The 19,657-nt window shown below is 34.6% G+C and overlaps 1 protein-coding gene and 1 pseudogene across 1 annotated transcript; both read right to left on the bottom strand.

Moving 5' to 3' along the window:
- Positions 1 to 19,657, bottom strand: part of LOC121889716 — a 55,741-nt pseudogene that overhangs the window by 21,477 nt on the left and 14,607 nt on the right.
- Positions 5,114 to 10,610, bottom strand: LOC121889065. Its single transcript, XM_042400754.1, has 6 exons — positions 10,340 to 10,610; positions 9,912 to 10,076; positions 9,580 to 9,681; positions 8,002 to 8,091; positions 6,780 to 6,869; positions 5,114 to 5,353 (listed from the first exon to the last, which is right to left on the bottom strand). The coding sequence occupies exons 1-6, from the start codon at positions 10,608 to 10,610 to the stop codon at positions 5,310 to 5,312; spliced, it is 762 nt and encodes a 253-aa protein (XP_042256688.1). The 3' UTR covers positions 5,114 to 5,309.

The raw sequence follows: 19,657 nt of genomic DNA on the forward strand, positions 1-19,657 counted from the left end.
AGGTCACACAGCTGGAAACACCTGGACTGAAGGAGACAAGGATGAAGGAGATAAGGATGGAGGAAAGAAGGAGGAACGAAATCATGGACTGACAGTTGGTCTGCCTGTTGTTGCTGGGCTTGTTGTTGCTGTTATTGTTGGTTTTGTGATTTATAAACAACGTAGACAACATCCTGACCAACAAGCTCATTATAGAGCAGCTGTCTCCCAGCAGGACTGAAAGGTCTCAGATCTCTGAACTCCTGAATCTTTGTGTCCTGCAGCTTTTACAGCAGCAACATGTTCTGAACTGAAACCAGGTCTAAAAGGTTGGTTCTTTCATCAGTAAACATGTTTTTCTTGCTGTAACCATTCCTCCTGAGCATAATTAGGGCTGCATCTACAACTAGCCTATAAAACTGATCTATAAAATGTCAGAAAATGGTGAAACCTGTCGATCAGTGTTTCCCAAAACCCAAGATGAATAAAAATATTCAGTTTACTGTCACAGAGACTAAAGAAACCAGAAAATATTTACATTTAAGAATCTGGAATCAGAGAATTTGGACATAAAAATGGCCCGAAATCATTAATCAATTATCAAAATAGTTGGTGATTAATTTAATGTCTGGCAGCTAATCAATTAATCAAGTAATCGTTGCAGCTCTAATCAAAATGCACTTTCAATGCAAGAGATTAAAGAGTTTATTTCTGCTGAGATGTTACTGAGCTTATAGTGACTTTACTGTTGCTGCTCTAGAAACAATATTATTATATTTAAAATATGAAATCAATTCTTATCCTGCTCCGAATTATTTATTTTTTTAAATAATATATTTTTAGAAACAACTCTCTTTTAATGAAGAAGAATTGATAATAGTATCAATAAATCTACTTCCTGTGAAGTCTTTTCACACATTGAAGTTCTTCTGTTTATGGTTTTTATAATGTGATTGTTCTGAAACAATAAAGATTATTGTTTTAAAGATTTGTTTCCTTATTATGAATTCAGTCTTTATGAGTGTAGATGAGTCTTGGTTGTTTTTATTTTAAACTGAGTCTGAACATGTCAGCTCACATCTGAACATCCTGGAATAAAAAGCAGTTGAACCGGTCTCAGCTGAGCTGTGATTCACTTGTGTTCAGTCTGTTGACAACAGCAGACAGTTTGTGATATTATCACATTTTCACTATTTACTGACTCCAGTTATTAGTCTGTGCCTTCATCCAGCTGCTATGACGATTACAAGCTGCATTACATTACTTACAATATGTGGAACAGATTTATTTATATGACATTATTTGTTTCTCTCTGACCCTCACAGGCCTCCGTACAAATCCACACAGTTTGTAGCAACTGCCTCAATTCATTCATATTTACATTTCATATCTGATGTTTTGTTACAATTGTTTGTTTACTAGATTTGCTCAGTGGAGGAAAGTAACTAAGTACATTTACTCAAGTACTGCACTTGAGTGAAGTTTTGAGGTACTTGTACTTTACTTGAGTATTTCCATATGATGCTACTTTATACTTCCACTCCACTACAATTCAAAGGGAAATATTGTACTTTCTACTCCACCACATTTATTTGACAGCTTTAGTTACTTCTCAGATGAAGATTTGACACAATGGATAATATAACAAGCTTTGAAGCTGTTTTATGATCACTTTTAAAACTTATAATCAAGTTTTCTCACCTTTCTTCTTCCATTCATCATTTTACTAAAGTAGAAGTACAGAAGTGCAGCTGAAGTGAAAAAAGTAAAAATACTCGTAATACAGCAGACTGAACTGTCACGTTTTATATGTAAAATCTGTAAATTAACTAGTGTTTTACAGATTTTAAAATTCATTTTATTGGTTTTCATTTTTATACTTTCTGTTTCTGATGTGCATTAGTCTGTAATTGTTTTACTGTCATATTATCAGCTGATCAGTCACCTGTAAAGCTCTTCAGATTACACTAACCTGTATGAAATGTGCTAAACAAATAAAGTTTGATTGACTGATTTATTATTAGTAACTGTAGCTTTACAAGTAGTACAAAGTACAAGTCGCTCAAAATTGTACTGAAGTACAGTAAATGTACTTTGATAGTTTCCACAGTTGGTGACCTACATTACATCTTATACAGTTTATTGTTGATGAGATGATACATGAAATATGTTTGAATGATGTGAGTAGATGATGTCTGATCACTTTATAATAATGATCAGCTATAAAACAGTTATCAGCAGTTAATTTAATGTTTTTTTGTGAAATAGTTTATTAATAATTAGTTCATATGTCATTAAACTGGTGTCATTTATAAACCAGCAGCTGTGGTGTAATAACCATTATGACCAGTAGGTGGCAGCAGACTTTAAAGAGTGATTGATGAGCTTTTAAAACAAAACCGGGCAGGTGTTGTTTCAGCTACAGGTGAGAAGATGGAGCATGAGTTTACTGATATCAATCAATAATCTGCTAATGATTACTTGTAATATGTCAACAAATAATAAATAAACATAAAGAATTGTAACATTATTACCAATATTATCTGTATCACCTTATTTACCTCATCAGTTACTGTATTTTCATTAAAATGTAAAAAAAAATAATAATATATTTTTTTTAGATATTCTACAGAGCAGGTGGTGCAGTTTCATACTAATTGTAAGAAAAAACAGAAAAAAGGTGATAAGTTGGTTTACTCATATTTGGGTTTATATGTAGTTGTTAATTCACAAAAATTCTTAATAAATTAGAAAATTCTTTAACTGACAGAAAATTCAGTTTTCAGTTTGTAGTTAAAAGTGTCAAATGCTGTTTGTAATGATCTCAAATGTAATGTAAATATAATGTAATGTGAGTAATGATCTCAGCAAATAAGCATCAATGTCTCAAGAACCCATTGGTCCATATGGATAGTTCACGCCTCTATTGAAAGGTCACAACCTCTAGCAAGTATTGCCTCTGGGTAAATCTGTCATTACTGCAGTTCAACCACTAGATGGAGACATGGAGTGTGTGTGTTCGCATGGAAGATCATGTAGCCCCACTGCAATATAGTCTGCACCACAGTTATTGTTAAAAGCAGGTGTGTGGTTCAGTTCATTTGTAACAACTCTGGTTATTCTTACAAGTCTGATGCAGTTGTGTGTTGGCAAAAATGAACAACGTGAAGAAGGGACAAGGTGATAATATAATTGAAAATACTAATGAACACCTCTAACTGCTGTAATTATGAAAATGTAATGATTTAGATTGTGAAACACTACACAGTCACATGTCCTACGTACAAAACATGTTTGAAGAGAGTCGATATGATCTTAAAGAAGCTGTGTGTTCAGAGTGCATTTAATAAACAGATGTATTTATAGAGGTGAATTTATGGAATAAACAAGGATGAATTAAATATATGTAAAACAATCATTATATTTCAGAAAACATTCAAAAATAATATATTGACTAAGCACAAGAATGTGGTCTAATTACATGTTAACTTTCATTTAAAGATTATTCCAGTTATTTATTGGTTTATTGACTTTGAATGAGTATAAAGTGGTGAATATAGAAGGGTCGGCATCATAACTGCACATTATTAGTACATTGTTAAGTGCTTGTACTTGTTCAATGACAAGTTGAATCTAATCTAAGAAGCTTTGGCTTCAGTCGACACCTTTCCCGTCTTATTTAAGAGGATTTGTTGTTGTTGTTGTTGTTGTTGAGTTCCAGTTTGATAACATTTACATTTTTCCTCATGTGCTGCAAGTTGAAAACATCATGATGAGTGTGTTCATCTAGTGTGACATCAAAGCACTCAAAGTAATCTACACATGTACCTGCACTCATTTACTGTACATCTACACTCACCGATCAGTTTATTAGGAACACCTGTGCAATCTACTGCAATCCAATACAACAGCTCTGCTATTAATTATACTTTACAAAGCTTATACACTTTCAGTTTTTGTCCCAAATATTTTGTCCATCCCATAAACATACATGAGGGGGGCAAAATATTAGGGAAAACTTTTCAATATAATACACTCCAGTGGACCAACACCACCCACTATGACCTCAATAATAAACAAAAAGTACCTTTCTGACAATTTCAATGACTGAATTAGATTTCATTAGATTGCACAGGTGTTCCTAATAAAGTGCTTGCTGAGTGTTTGTATCTACAGTGTCTGCAGACAAGGAAATACATAAATATACATAATAAATACATAAATAGACTGTTATAGTATCTGCAGACAAAAACAAGATTGCATTCTTCTTCCCTCCTGCCTTTGATGATGTATTTCTGAGTTTCCTGGTGTGTTACAGCCACCTGTATCAGTGGAATAATGTGAAATCATCAGCAGGATTGTGTATCATGTCACTCGCACTATACAAACACAACAGGGACCCTCCAGTGAAAACACTGCTCACTAGCACTTCTAGTGGTCAAAACCTCCACAGGGAAGCTTTTTAAGTTATCCAGATAACCCAATAGATTCACAACAGTTTGATGTTACAAAGCGTCACATCAACAACAGAACAGATTCATTGTTTAAAGTGTTTAAGATGAACTACATGATGTGTGATGTTTAAACCAGGAGACGTTTTACAGACTGAATTTTCTTCATGTTTCACTGAGTAAAGAATCTAAACTTCACACATTCTGTGCTGCAGCTGTGTGTGTGCAGAGTTTCCCACTGCTGAATGGCGTTCCTGCTGTTTATAGACTGCAGTTGCAGTTTGTATATGTTTGTTATCAGCGCTGCAGAGCTACAAACACACAGATAGTCAGAAGTGTGTGTGGATCGGTTACCCACAACCAAACCGGAACAAGTCACAGAACCACACAAAGAAAACAAAAAACAAGACCAAAGTTTATTGTTCTTGCAAACAAGTTAACGCTGCAGCAACAACAGTACACTCCAAATATATATATTATATATTATATATATAAATAACAGTAAAGTTAATGAGGACATTAAACACAAAACAATTAATATCAATCCTTAATATGAGATACAATATTGAAGATGTGTTGCTGTTTCAAACTTTAATATATTTTTATACTTTTAATATATATATTATTATAATATATAATATATTTCAACAAATGTATTAATTTATTTTTTTACATTTCACTGTTTATTCACTAAAAACACATCTGAAAATGAATCTGTTGTTTGTCTTTCTGTTGCTGCATGAGTCTAATTTAGAGAGAACAACATGAAATATATAAAATATGTTTAAAAAATGAATGTACTACTGCCTGAGGGGCTCTGGAGACCAGTAACAGGCCAGCTGGACATCAGTGGTTGGACTGGTGTGAAGGTGTGGAGGTCTACCTCAGTGAAGAGTAGACAACCTCTGGCTCCGGTGGACATGCTGAACACAAACAGATAAAACAATATGAGACACAGTTGTAGAAAAAACAACTCTTGTACAACATCTACTGATGGTAACTACAGTTGGTTGAGGTCAGGGGAAGATCTTGGTGACAGTTCATGTAAAGACAAAGTTTCACTGCAGGTCTGTGATGAGATGTGAACTCTGGGCCTGAATTCATGAAGCTTCTCAGAGCAGGAAATCTCTCCTCACTGGACAAAAACTGACACATTGTTGGTCCTAGTTTTAGGAGAAGGAGTAACTCAGGAAATCACTCCTGTCTGAGCAGAAGATATTTAGCAGCTACAGCGATGTTTGAATGTTTGATAACAATAAAATCATTAAAAGATCCTTTAGATGATCCTCATTTCATTTGTTAGTCTGCAGGATGCAGAGAACACCTGCGGTCCCCATAAACCCTGATGTCCCCACAATGTCACATTTTTTTACATTGAGGAAAATGCAGCTTTGTGACGGTGATGTTTCTGTCAGAACCAACTACTTCAGCTGTAATAAATCAAACTCTGATCACTGATGTGCCTCATAAAGATAATGTGCATGACGAGGGACTAAAACACCATCATGTCCCCCTGCTGGATGACTGCTGTGTAATGATGGAGATCTCACCACAAGAACAGTTTCTTGCTGACTACAGTTGGCCCTTCACATCTAACATGTTACATTAATGCAATTATTTGTATTCTTTGTATTGTTACACTTGCACATTACATATACTGTTTATACTGTGAATATTCTGAACATATTCTCAGTCAATATCTTCATTATTTTTCAAACTCAACAGCCCTCTTCACACAGAATAGATTTTTACTAATTCTATATTGTAAATGTTATTTATATAGTTATACCACCTGTCTTTTTGGTACTTAAGTTTTCTTTTTCTTTTTTAACACATATATTTATATTTATTACTTATTCTACCAGTATTGTAGATGCAACAGTAACCCTTACCCCCCAACCTCACCCCCACTACAACAACAGTACTATTAGTACTATATTAGTATTAGTAATAACAAACTTATAATGACAGTAGTTATATTTTTCTTACTTTGTATATATACTTGTTTTCTTTCTCTTACCTTCTATTCTTTGATTGTTATGCACCACAATACCAAGACAAGACTACTTAGCAATAAACCTGATTCTTATATTCTAATCTTGATCCTTTATTTCTAACATGCTTATTACTTTTAAATGAATAGTTCTACAAATTCAGAATATACATTTTCTTTCTTTGAGAGAATGAGATGAGAAGATTGATATCAATCTCATGAATGTGTGTTAAGGAAAGTTAAGTATAGAGTCAGGATGTGGTTAGCTTAGCTTAGCATAAAGAATGTAAGCAGGGGGAAACAGTTAGCCTGACTCTGTTCAAAGTTCAGAAATAAAGACAGAAGAGCAGCTGTACCTCTCCTCTTGTTTGATTTGACGACTATTTGTCCATAACTGACGTCTTCTGTTCTTTTCACTGCTGAGTAAACTGCAGCTGGATCACTCTCTGGAAGATAAAATACATTAATATTAACCAGTACTGTTAGAATACTCTATTTACTGGGAGTAATACTGTTGCACATGTAATATAAATCAGAATATTAATACTACTCTTATGGCAAATAAAGTCATTATTTTTCATGAAGCATTATAAGATTTTAAAGATAAACACCATGTGTAACTGGAAAGTGTTCATCTGAAACAGGAAACTTGACGACCGCAGAGCTGCTCGCTGCTATTAAAACATGTTTGCAATTTGACCACAAGGTACAACAGACAAACACACTGTCATCGCCCAAATCAGACCACACTATAGTGAGAAACCTCACCAGCTTCAGAATAGACTTAACTGGAATCAACAAGAGGAAGTTGTTGCTGTGGTTTTATCTGCACAGTTTTAAAAACAACTAAATTATAAACTTTATTAAAGGACAGTTCAAGATGGATTCATGGAGCTTGTTGGGAGACTGTTCAGCTAAACCAGATTCTGTAGGGGTTAATCTAAATTAGACTCTGCTGGAACTTAAATACTCTGTCATTTCCAACTTTCAACCTAAAATGAACCATCTCTAACTGAAGGGTTTTAAATAACCATTTTTGGGAGAAAGCACAACCTGACAGACTGAATTCAGGGTAAAGAGGTGTCTGAAGATGGCACACTGGTGTTTCAGGGGTAAAGTTCCCGTCTATAACTGCAGAGACCAGTTCTGTGTCTGAAATCGCTTCCTTGTTAACTCGTTCACTGCTTCTGATATAACAGACACAATAATTTAATTAATAGTTACTAATCATCATCAGTTTGTGTCATCACTGACAGCTGTGGCGTCGCACAACAGTTATTTCCACATCTACAAAATGTGACACGTTGCATTGTGAGATTGTTAGCAGAAAGTGGTGGGAAGCCAGTGAGGGATTCTGCACTCTGTCAGCACTCTGTAACTTCTGTTTTTAAAAGTATATATAAAGTTTTCTTGCATGCTGACCTCAATGGCTTCCCACTCAAGAACAACGACAGTTAGAACATGTGACCAAGTGTCTACCAGGAACTGCTAAAGCCACTGATATACATATTTTTAACTACGTGTACGTCTCATGGCTACCTCGCATTAGGAGCATTGTGTAAAGAAGAGCAGCTGTACCTCTCGTCCTGTTAGATTTGATGACTATTTGTCCATAACTGACGTCTTCTGTTGTTTTCACTGCTGAGTAAACTGCAGCTGGATCACTCTCTGGAAGATAAAATACATACAATATACATTATTGACATTACCACAACTGATACTCATATAAGTACTGCTAGAATATCTACTACTACTACTGCAGTACAAGTCATTATACAAGTCGTATTCAGATTATTTAAGCCTCTAGTATAATCAATAATGATATTATTTTTGTAAAGTATTATAACAGGACAAAATAAAATTAATAAAGTATAACAGCAAACATCAGTTTATAGTTGAAAAAGAGGTTTTAGTGTGTTAGAAGTGTTAACAGAACAATTTAGGTTTGACAGTTTTTTTTCATCTTAACACCACTGCTGTTGTGAAAGAGACCAACATGAGTGGCAAGTTCAGAAAACGGAACTTGGAACTGCTAGTTTTTATTAAAACAAGTTGTTCACCACGAGATGAACATGTGTAACTTTAAAAATGTATTTATAATTGTAAATTGTAAAAAATGTTGGTGTCACATAAAACTGGAAAAGTAAAAGGATTCATCAACAAAAAGTGAGATAAAGTTGAAGGTAAAACAGTGTATAACACTGAAGTAAGTTCATTTAATGTAGTATTAATCACATTACATAAACATATCAATAACAATGTTTGTGTAAAATACATAAAAGTAAAATACTGTGTTCAGATATATGCAAATATGAACATTTATATCTATGGAGGACTGTCAGGACTGTCAGAAACAGGAAACTGGACGACCACAGATCTGTTAGCTTCTGTTACTGATTCACCACAAAGACAGTTTCACATGTGAGCACATCACACATTGTCATCAACAAAAACAGACCAAACTACACTCTGAAACTCCACAGACAAAAGATTAAATATGTTTTGTTTAAATATGTCATGAAAAAGTATCAAATGTTAATATAAATGTAATGTGATGTTAAAAGGTTTATGTTAATGTACAAGGTTCAATGTATGAAAATGTAAAATCTAAAAATAGAAATAAGAATTTGACTGAAATATAGTATGAATTAATATAAAATGTCAACTAAAACTCAAGAGCATCAAATAAGTTACATTTTAGTACTTCTGTACGCGTTGACATAATTATTCCCCTAGTCCTCAACATTTTGCAATGTCCTCAAATCCAACAATATCTTTCTAAAGTCAAGTCTAACATAAACACTAAAATCAAGTCTTAAATGTTTCAAGAACTGCAAAATATCCTCACTTTCCCCCCAAAAAGTCTTAATTACCCAGCAATCTCTTCACAATCCAAGAATTCACATATTAGTGTTTTTACTTTTTCTCAAAATGTCCTCACTTTATAAAAACTTCCCCGTACTATAATACCGTCCTCATCCCCTGAAAATATTCTGACTTTCTAAAAATGTGTACCCATTCCAGTGTCACTTTCCCAGAGTTCCCATTGACCCCATGTTTCTAAATATCCTCGCTTTCCAAAAATGTCCCTATATTCACTTTTTCAAAATGTTTACTCTCAAAATCCAAAGAGTCCTCACAAAGATACAAGTTTACCTCTACTCTGTCTGATTGGCTGTGGCTGGTGATGCAATATTTTGATGTCACTGTATGTGATGTCATCTGTGATGTCATCTTCTCCAACTTCTAATTTAGCAGCTGGAAGGAACCAAAATGATCAGAATATAATTTACAATATAATATTCTTAATGGACATTTAATTTAAGAAAACTGAACATGCAAATCAACAGAAATGATAAATTAATAAATTATAAAATGTCGTCATGAACTGTAGTTAATGGGTGTAAAACAAAAAATTCTAAATAAAAAAAAATCTGAAAAGGTTAAAGTTAAATGTTTAGTGTGAAATCCAGAAGTCTGTGTCTGACCTTTAGGTTTCCTCTGAACACATCGTCTCACCAGTATCACCAGTAGAAACAGTAGCATCAGTACAACCAGACCACAGACAGATGGAACAAACCATGAAATGAGAGGTTGAGAGGTGGACGTGGGAGTGGAGAGGGGTGTAGACTGAGAGGTTGTGGTGGGTTTCTCTAAAATGAAATAAAAATAATTATTAAAAAAGATTGGTGAAGTTTATTGGACGTTAAGCTTTGTTTAGGTAAAATGATTACATTCTAAATTTTGGGTTGAAAGTTGACAAATTTCACGCCAAGTAACTAAATTAGTGTTAGAAGAGTTAGAAATGTTTTCTCTCACTATGAATGACCACTGTTGTCCCTTTCAGTGCAAAAACCTGCAAACATCAATAAATGAAACACAACGAGGTCTGAAGATTTGTCTTTAACTTCCTCACCTGTGACAGTGATCCAGCTGGATGGAGACTCTCCATGACTGCTGATGTTACACTTGTAGAGGCCTTCATCAGACTTGGAAACATGGTGGATGGTCATGTGACCTGCAGGCTCAGTCCTGATGAAGGAGCCATCTTTATAGAAATCAGCTGGGAGGTTGGAGGTGTTTGTTTTACAGTGCAGAGTGACATCATCTCCCTCCATCACAGGGAGGACAGGACTCTGCAGGATCAGTGATCCACCTGAACACAGAGACAAACTACAGCATTTCATCATTTACACTCAGCTTCATCAATACTAACTCCACAGTCTGATCTTACCAGTGACAGTGATGTTGATGCTGTTACTGGTTGCTCCCTGTCTGGACTCACACCAGTAATCTCCACTGTCTGGCGGGATGACGTAGCTGATGTTGCAGGAGGAACCAGCTGGTTCTCCCCAGTCAGCTTCACACTTAGCTGCAGTTTGTTTGGTTGTGTTCCTCCTCAACGTCCATCCAGCAGAGCTGTTGTCCTCCTCACAGCTCAGAGAGACAGAATCTCCTTCAAACAGCTGAGAGCTGCTGGGACTCACAGTCAGAGAGGCTGCAGAAAATCATTGTATATTGAGGAAAACATAATGGCCTATTGAGTATCACACAGTAACACTCAATGGTCAACAACAGTAATCCTAGTTGTACAGTTATATTCTCAGTTTTCATCTATAAATGTGTCTGAATGCTGCAGCCAGTTACCAGAAGATGTTCATTTCACCACATTTACACTTAACCACTTCATGCGTCATCGGGTAAATCAGATAGTTGTTCAATATCAATCAGTAAAGATACAAATTCCTCAAAGAAGCATTTTAGATGGAGGGAAAATTTGACACATTCTAGCCAGATGTTGAAAAAAAGGATGTTTTCTCTGAGATGCATATATAATCTTTACCCGACAGAAGAAAGCATCTCCAATGATTTCCACACATTCAATCAGGGAAGGTCCGTAGGCTAACAGGACTTAAGCCACAAATGTTTTCAGCAAAGCTGTGAATCTGTTACTGTCCATTACACGTGGCATTTGTGATACCAAATCACTGCTGCAGAGGAACCAATGTGTTTTGAACAGATTGTTTCTTGGCTCAGTCGCAGTCATCTGTTTAAGGAACCCAGCCAGGAGAGTTCACAGTTTCTAGCTTTTATCTCCTGACAGCCTGTCTCATAAAATGAAACACATAAACACAACCCAGGACAGAGCTAATCTGACCTACGCTGTAAAAACTAAGAGCTCACTTTACCATAATGTTATTAAAGTTATTATATTTAGCAGCTCATCATGTGTTTACGTTCCTGTGCGGACTGATTAGAAAACGTAAACTGAATGAATGATGCAGCCTTGTCCCTGGTGATGAAGATGATGGTGATGATGATGATACTGAGGTGTTGAAGAAAGTTCTCCTGCACAGTCTGAACCAACCTGCAGACTGCCTGACTCACCCCTCCCCCACAGGTGTTAATACATTATGTTACATTAATACATAATGTTACAGTGTTTTCATTCATTAGCTCCAGTTTCAGACTCAGAGAGGCTGGAATATTTATTTAAAACTATTTGATACTGTCTGATATAATATTTTGTAGTTTCTTTTATTATGCTGATTTGTTGGTGTAACATGTTGTTGTAGTGTTTATCTGATCCCTGACCAGTTCAACCACTGATCTGTATGTTAGAGAGCAGTAATGTGAGTGAGGGAAAGGTGTGAGAGAGTCTATGAAGATGCTGGTTTTAATTTATGCATATGCATGCATTATTAGCTAGCTAGCTAACCTGCTATGGTTGTAACTGAACAACTAAACTGTAAAAGGTTTTGTTCTCTTTTAGCTGTTACCAAACAGCTCCAGTAGAGCCGATATGTATGTAACCCTGAAAAACAAGTCTTATATCTCCTCCAGGTTTCATCATGATACATGAATAACAAGTTTAACAGATAATGTCAGCTGTGGACACGTTATGACTCAATTAAGCGTTTAAACCACATGTTTTGTGTTATTATTTATTTGCCTTTTCAGTTTCAGTATTTTTGATATATCTCATATTTTTTTAATTAGTAAGGTGGCTTTCAGTTAGTCATCAGGCTACATTTACAGTACATGTGCACAGTAATGCCTCTCCTATAAATATTGTAAGAAAAACAGTCTGGCCACATAAACGGAGAACATCCTGTAATAATCCTGCTGACAGACAGTTTATTTTGATCATCCAGAGGAAACTGGGTTTGGAGGTTTGCTTAATGTAGAATAGTCAGCACTATTAATAACGTAATGGTATAAATGTATCTGTGTTGAACAGCTCACCAGAGAGTAGAAAAGGAGGATAAATTACTCTTAGATCCCGTTGTGACTGACAATTTAAATAATTCATGAAGGTGTCGCTGTGCCAGCTGAGCATAAAATGACTTGCTGTGCATCACAAAACTGCAGATGTGATGCACATATTTCTGCTGCTGGTACTTAACTGAAAAAGAACTTGAAAATAATACAACTTGATTTCAGAGAGGTCTGAGTGCAGTCAACAAGTAAACATCCAAATATACATAATATGTTGACAACAATGAAGACGCTCTTCTCCCCAAAATCTGATGTATTATCTCTTTCTCTCAAATCAGCAGAGCGACCATATAACAGCTTTAGATTATCAGATGAGAAGTTTACTAACCTTGGTTTGTTGTGCAGCACAGCAGTGAGATCAGAACTGAAGAGAAATGACACTCAGGTTGGTTTAAGCTTTTGAGCTTCAACATACAACAAGACAGTTCTACTCCAGAGAAATGAGAAACCCATAAAATACAGAATTCAGATATAATATTTACTACTAATAATAATAACAGGGATCATGTTGGGACAACCAGACAACCTGTTCTAAAAGGTTGTTTTAGAACAGTGATTGAGTGAGTAAAAACAATAATATTGAGACAGAGGAAAATCTATCAATAATATATCAATACAGCAGACAATCCAGTAATACAACCATAAAAATGAGGAAACAGGAAGAGATGTAAACACTGCTGAAGTTTGTCTGAGCATCATTCATGTAATCTGCCACAAACATTTCAATAAAATACGTTTAGATAAAACTAACATCATCTGAATTAAAATACTGTTGTCATGTGTCATCTTCTTTCTACTGTCAAACTTTCCTTTTCTCCACTTTTTTCTGTTCCGTCCTGTTCTGGCAGATGTTGTATGTTGTTATCAAGCTTATTAACATCAATTGCTAAAAAATTACAAATGATACTTTGATATGAAACACGACTTTATCTGGAAATCAAATATTTGACCTGATGTCTATTTTCTGGTGTAAAATGCTGCTTTAAAGTAATGTAATTAAAATTTTCTGACCTTATTAAACTATTGAAGAATTAATTTCTCTTCCTGTTTGTTGCATTTTACTCTGTCTAGACTTGTCTTTGTTGCGTATTTTCTTGATGCTGATCACTTTTATGTTATTTAGATTCTCGTTTCATTGTAAGATGATCAATGACCTTCAAATCATATATTGTAACTGAAATTTATTTTGGTCTGTAATCAATAACAGACACAATTAGGTCATTTGCATATATACATGTATTCACATATATACATGCATTTGCATATACATACATACAGTATATGAAATCAAAAAGTAACATCAAACAAACAAACAAAACTTACATATCCTGTTCCAATTATGCTACGCCAATGTTCCTCTCTGATCGGACGTTTTTATATTTGTTCAATAGATTATTTTAAACATAGTTTTAAACTTATGTGTTTAACATGATTAAAGTTCTTCACTACAGCTGTTCCATAAATTCACCCCTTTAACTGAAATATATACAATTTTTTACATTAGTCCTCACAATTAGGTTTTTCAACAAATAAATTCTTTAAACAACTTTTAGATACTTTTAATTGTTTTTTGTTTGTTTGTTTTTTAGCTCTATACATTACTTTAACCAAATCTTTTAATAATAGAGCCTTTTATTTATTTAACAGTGAATTTCCTGGTTCTCTATGTGTAGTTTCATTTACAATTCTTATGGCTTTCTTTTGAAGTAAGAAAATTTGATTTTGTATTTTTTGTATGCATTTCCCCATACTTAAGTTCTATATGGAAACATTTTTAAAAAACGGTTAAAACTATAAAGTACAACTTACAACAAACTGTCTCTCTTTGGACACAGCCAAGATATTTATACAGCTATGATTCTTTCCCATATGTCTTATTGCATTACATGTTGGGGGCAGGCTGGAGAAACAGCCATAAAACCTCTTCGGCCCTACGCCTGGCACAAAGCATGGGCCTTAAGGTCACACTGTAATTCTTAAGCAGGAAGGGGACATTTTCTCCTCTCCTTGAGACTCCAGCTGTCTGTGATGTTTTGGGGAAAGGTGCAAGCACACCTGGGAATGGGAGATGACACTTTGATTGGTTTATTGGATGTTGCACCAAAAACACAACCATGATCAATTAGGACTATGGACAACCCCTTTGAACCATGCGCCTGGCGCTCCGACCATTTTTCCGCCGTTAAAATAGCAAAAGTGGATTTGGACACACCCTCAATGCACTTGCACCATGCGCTTCAGACCGTACGCTTTAGATCGTTAAATAGGGCCCCTTGAGTCCTTATACAAACAAACTGTAAGAACTCCGACCAAAAACTCAATGCGTTTCCATCACTGTAGGGTTCTGGAGAAATACAATTTACTGAGCTTTGACAATTCTAGATTATTCTAAAATTTGTGCCTAGTTTATAAAATGTTAAATGGTTTGTCCTCCTCCACTATGTGACTTTGTGTTCACTCGCTCAGTAAGTTCTATTAGATCCTCCAGAATATCCTCTATAGATTGGACCATTTCATCACACTGTATTTGGACAGTCAGCTTTCTCTGTGAAAGCCACAACCTGTGCCCTACCAACGTCCTACCTGATGATACGAAGAACTGCAGTTCAATCAATACATTCAAGGCCGAATTAAAAAATCTACTGAAGACCAATCAGCTGTGTGACCACTGAGTGTAAACTTCATCTATGGTCTTCTCATTAGCGCAGGCAGTCTTGCTTTTAATTTGACATGTTTACATTATTAATTTCTAATTGACATTGTGGGTGTATGTGATGTGCTGCTGTGTGTAGCTTTGTATTTTGTATTTTGTACGGTGTGTTCTGCATGTTTTTCTGCTTTGTACTGTTTGTTGTTGTATGTTTTGATTGTGGGGGACTGCAGATGTAAATTAGCTTTGAGCTAACTCCAGTGCAGTGCATCTTTTATGTTAAAAACTGCACCTGTCCCAATAAATAAATACAACCAATATAATATAATATAATATAATATAATATAATATAATATAATATAATATAATATAATATAATATAATATAATATAATATAATATAATATAATATAATATTGATTTAGAAAATCTATCTCTCTATTGCAATAGACTTTTTGCTTTTTGAACACTTACATTTTGTAGCTGCCAACATGATTTATTATTACTATCTATCATCACTTCAATACATTTAATTTCAGACACTTTAAATTTCAATATCATTCATGATGAGCTTTCTTTGTAAATTTGTCAAACAATTACTAAAGATTATAAATCTAGTTTTACTTCCTTTTCCACTGGATCCAAACGTTCTTACCACAACAGAAAACATTTGTATCATCTCCAAACAAGATACATTTTAGTGTTTTAGAAACATAACATATATCATTTATATTCAAAATAAACAGTAATGGTCCAAACACGGAGCCTTGAGGAACCCCCTTCAGTTGGTGTAAATTAAAATCATTTAATTGAACATATTGATACCTATTCCCCAAGTAAGTACTTAACCAAAAGCATGCCTCCACTATTATTCCATATCTCTGTAATGTATTCATTAGTAAGTCATGGTCAACAGTATCAAATGCTGTTTTGAAATCCAGGAATATCTCTACTGTATATTAACCATTTTCTATTACTGTTGATATTTCCTCCACAAATTCCATTACTGCAAACAAAGTTGTCCTATTAGCTCTAAAGTCATTTTCTGTCCAGACAGTACATTATGTTTTGAGATGAAATCATCTAGTCTTTGATTGAATATTTTTTTCCAATATTTTAGAGAACTGTGAGAGCAAAGAAACAGGTCTGTCATGAGAATACATGTCTATCTCTAACCTTATATGACTTCAGCTGTTTTCATTTTGCTGGGAAATAAAACAGCTTGTAGAGACTGATTATTTAATTTAAGTGTTGTTTTATCCCACACTCAGTAATATTTCTGGTCATAGACAAGTCAACTCCACTACAGTCTGTAGATTTATCTTTCATCTGTTCCTCTTATAAACATGAATGTATATTTACATTAATAGTATTTATCACCTCATCTTTACTGCTGGGCTTAATAATCTCCGTAGTTACATTAGATCAAACACTGACGAAAGAATCATTCAACTCATTTACAACTATATACATATCAATAATAGTTGTTTATTCTTTGTCAGGAAATAGGTTGGCTAACCTGCTTTTCTAGTTCTAGTTTTTTAATAATGTCATTCATTACTGTCCATGTATTTTTAATATTATTTGTGTTGTCTTCCAATAATTTACTGTAATAATCACTTTTGCTGCATCTCATAATACTTGTCAGCTTGTTTTTATATGTCTATTATGTGTCAATTTATATATTTTTCATTTTGCAAGCATTTTGTATTCCCTTAGTTAAACGGCTTTTCAGAAAATTTCTGTTTCACTACTTTCTTTATTCAAAGGACCTTTTTTTCATAAAGAGTGGTTATTGTGGATAAAAATATCTCAGAGGCTTCAATCTTGTTTCATAATGTCTTTAAAATAAGTAATTGCACCTTGTGTTTTGATACAGTTCTGAAGGGTTGCAAAGACTGATAAATGGTCACTTATCAATAACATTGGTAACTATATTGTCAGTTAGTGTAGCACTGTGTTGTTTTCCTGCTTGGTCATGTAATTTAGGGATTTAGACTCATACTGAACATGAATTAATGAACTCTGTAGTTGTTTTGTGTTTGTGTGGGTTTAACAAGTCAATTAAAATCCCCACAAAAAACATTTTACTGTTCATGTTGTCATACAAACCAACTAATTAAAGGTATCAATGTAAGATCCTATTCAGACTCTATATACACAGTTTATAATTATATTTTTGGATTTCTTCATCTCAGTTTCTACAGTGATACATGTATCATAAATGACTGTGTATCTCACCACCACTCTCCTATAACTCAGCTGACTGCTATAAGTATAATTATTTAAATGTGGACAGTACAGATTGTACTTACAGAGCAGACACTGAAGAGATGTTTGGTCCATTCTGCCTCTCGGTGATGTGAGAACAACTTAGTTTGGTCACAGCAGTTAAACCCAACTTCCTTCCTTTGTAGGTGAGAATGCTGCTGTGTGGTTTACTCTCCAGCAGTTAGCAGGAAACAGCTCATTTATAGCAGTTTATATTATTAGCACAGAGATGAACCATCAATGATTGACACTATTTAACTAGTTTAAATTCTCAAATAGTGTCTGAAGTCTTATTTACATCAACTGCAGAGGACCAGGCTGATCAAATGTCTGTATGAAGCCTCCATGTTTTCTGATCTGCTCCTGTTTTAATTTGCTGTTAATACAAACTGAACACTTCCTCCATGTTTACCTGATGTCATAATAAGATCAGTATAATGTCCTCTTCCACAGCATTAATTCAATTTAAACAACAGTCTCACTCATTCATTATTTCTGTCTTTCCACTTTGCTGTTTCTCTCAAACAACATTAAGCTAACATAAATAAAACTCAAAACTTCCTGCTCATTTTTCACATTAAAAGTCTTACAGCCTTCCCTGTATTGGGAGGCTTTTAAAATGAAAAATGTAGAGGAAGTGTTGAGTTGAGTTTCATGAACAGTAGATTACGATTGACCAATAATAATGGCCCAGAGGAATGGCTGCATTAATAAATTATTAAAAACAATATTTCTTGAGTTAAAAAGAGGAAGGAAGAGCAGCAGAGTGAATATAACATGACTGATGTTGTACTGAATGAATTATTACTGTGCAAACTGCCATTACTCAATGTGTCATTTTAACGGTTTTATTGTTTTGTTGTTGTTTTTTTCAACCTGATCTTTATTAACAACGATCATGATTTGTCTGTGCTGGTTATACCTGTTCTATTATTTAATTATTAGCCTTTATATGAGAATTGAAGGTGTTTTTTGTTTCATAGGTGACAGAAGTGATAGATAATATAAAACTATTGTGTCATCAGACAGTGAAGTGAACACTTAGAGTCATTTCCATCTATGGCGCCTCATGACTGTTCACAGCTTTCAAAACTGCTGTTTCTGTACAATATGCACTTTGTTTTCATAGCCTCTTTAAATACATTCAACACCATAATATGCATCCTGTTCATTTTGAATCTAAGTTATACCGGGTTGTTTGTATTATTATGTTTTGCTAAAAGGCCTCTAATTTGATGATTTAAAGGTGTCTAATTTGTGGTTTTATGAATAGACTCTTTGATATGTCAGACTGATGTCCTACAGCAACATCTAGTGGCCACATATCAAAGCATCTTCATGACTCATTTCATTAAATTACACAAAGTAATAGTGAATATATTACCAGATGTCACTATTTTACATATACACACACTACACTTACAGCCATGAACAAGTAAAAACTCATCCTGTCCTAAAAAAGTGGTTGTGATGTCTCTAGTCTAGTCTAGTCTCTAGAAAGTAAACTCCAGGAACACACTTCATTCATTTCAGAAAGACTGATGACAGACGTGCTGACTGAGCGGCTGCAGAGTTACAAGGTAGGTCGCTGCCCCCTCCATATAAAGCTGCGTCCAACTTGTTTGATAACAAGATAAACAAATATACAACGCATTATTTTGTTTTTCCGTTTTTCATATGAATTAAAAACATGTTTAAACTCTAATGTAATGGACACAGTGTTTTGGTAAATGGATGCACTTATATAACACTTTTATCCAAAGCTCTTAACAGTGTTTTTCCTGCTGCTCAGTCACACATTCACACACACAAGATACCTCACAGCAGGACAAGCTACCAGTTTGGGGTTCAGTATCTCGACTCTTACCCTCTTCATCATGTGGACAGGAGGAGTCGAGGATCAATGTTGTTGCCAGTGTTCAGTAACTTAACCCTCATTCAGTCAATACTGTAATCATACAACTGTCTTGAGTTGTTTCACAACATTATAAACATGGAAATGTTTCTGATCTTTATTATCAGTCCTCTGTCACAG

This window comes from Thunnus maccoyii, chromosome 22 (genome assembly GCF_910596095.1).
Source record: "Thunnus maccoyii chromosome 22, fThuMac1.1, whole genome shotgun sequence".
Taxonomy (NCBI): Eukaryota; Metazoa; Chordata; class Actinopteri; order Scombriformes; family Scombridae; genus Thunnus; species Thunnus maccoyii.

Bases quoted from the DNA above. Each gene is read 5' to 3' on its own strand.
- LOC121889065 (XM_042400754.1), bottom strand. From the start codon at position 10,610: ATGAAATGCTGTAGTTTGTCTCTGTGTTCAGGTGGATCACTGATCCTG. The intron at 9,682-9,911 runs GTCAGACACAGA...GGTTCCTTCCAG, and splicing joins TGTTCAGAGGAAACCTAAAG to CTGCTAAATTAGAAGTTGGA. The intron at 5,354-6,779 runs GTACAGCTGCTC...GTTTGTGTTCAG, and splicing joins CAAATCAAACAAGAGGAGAG to CATGTCCACCGGAGCCAGAG.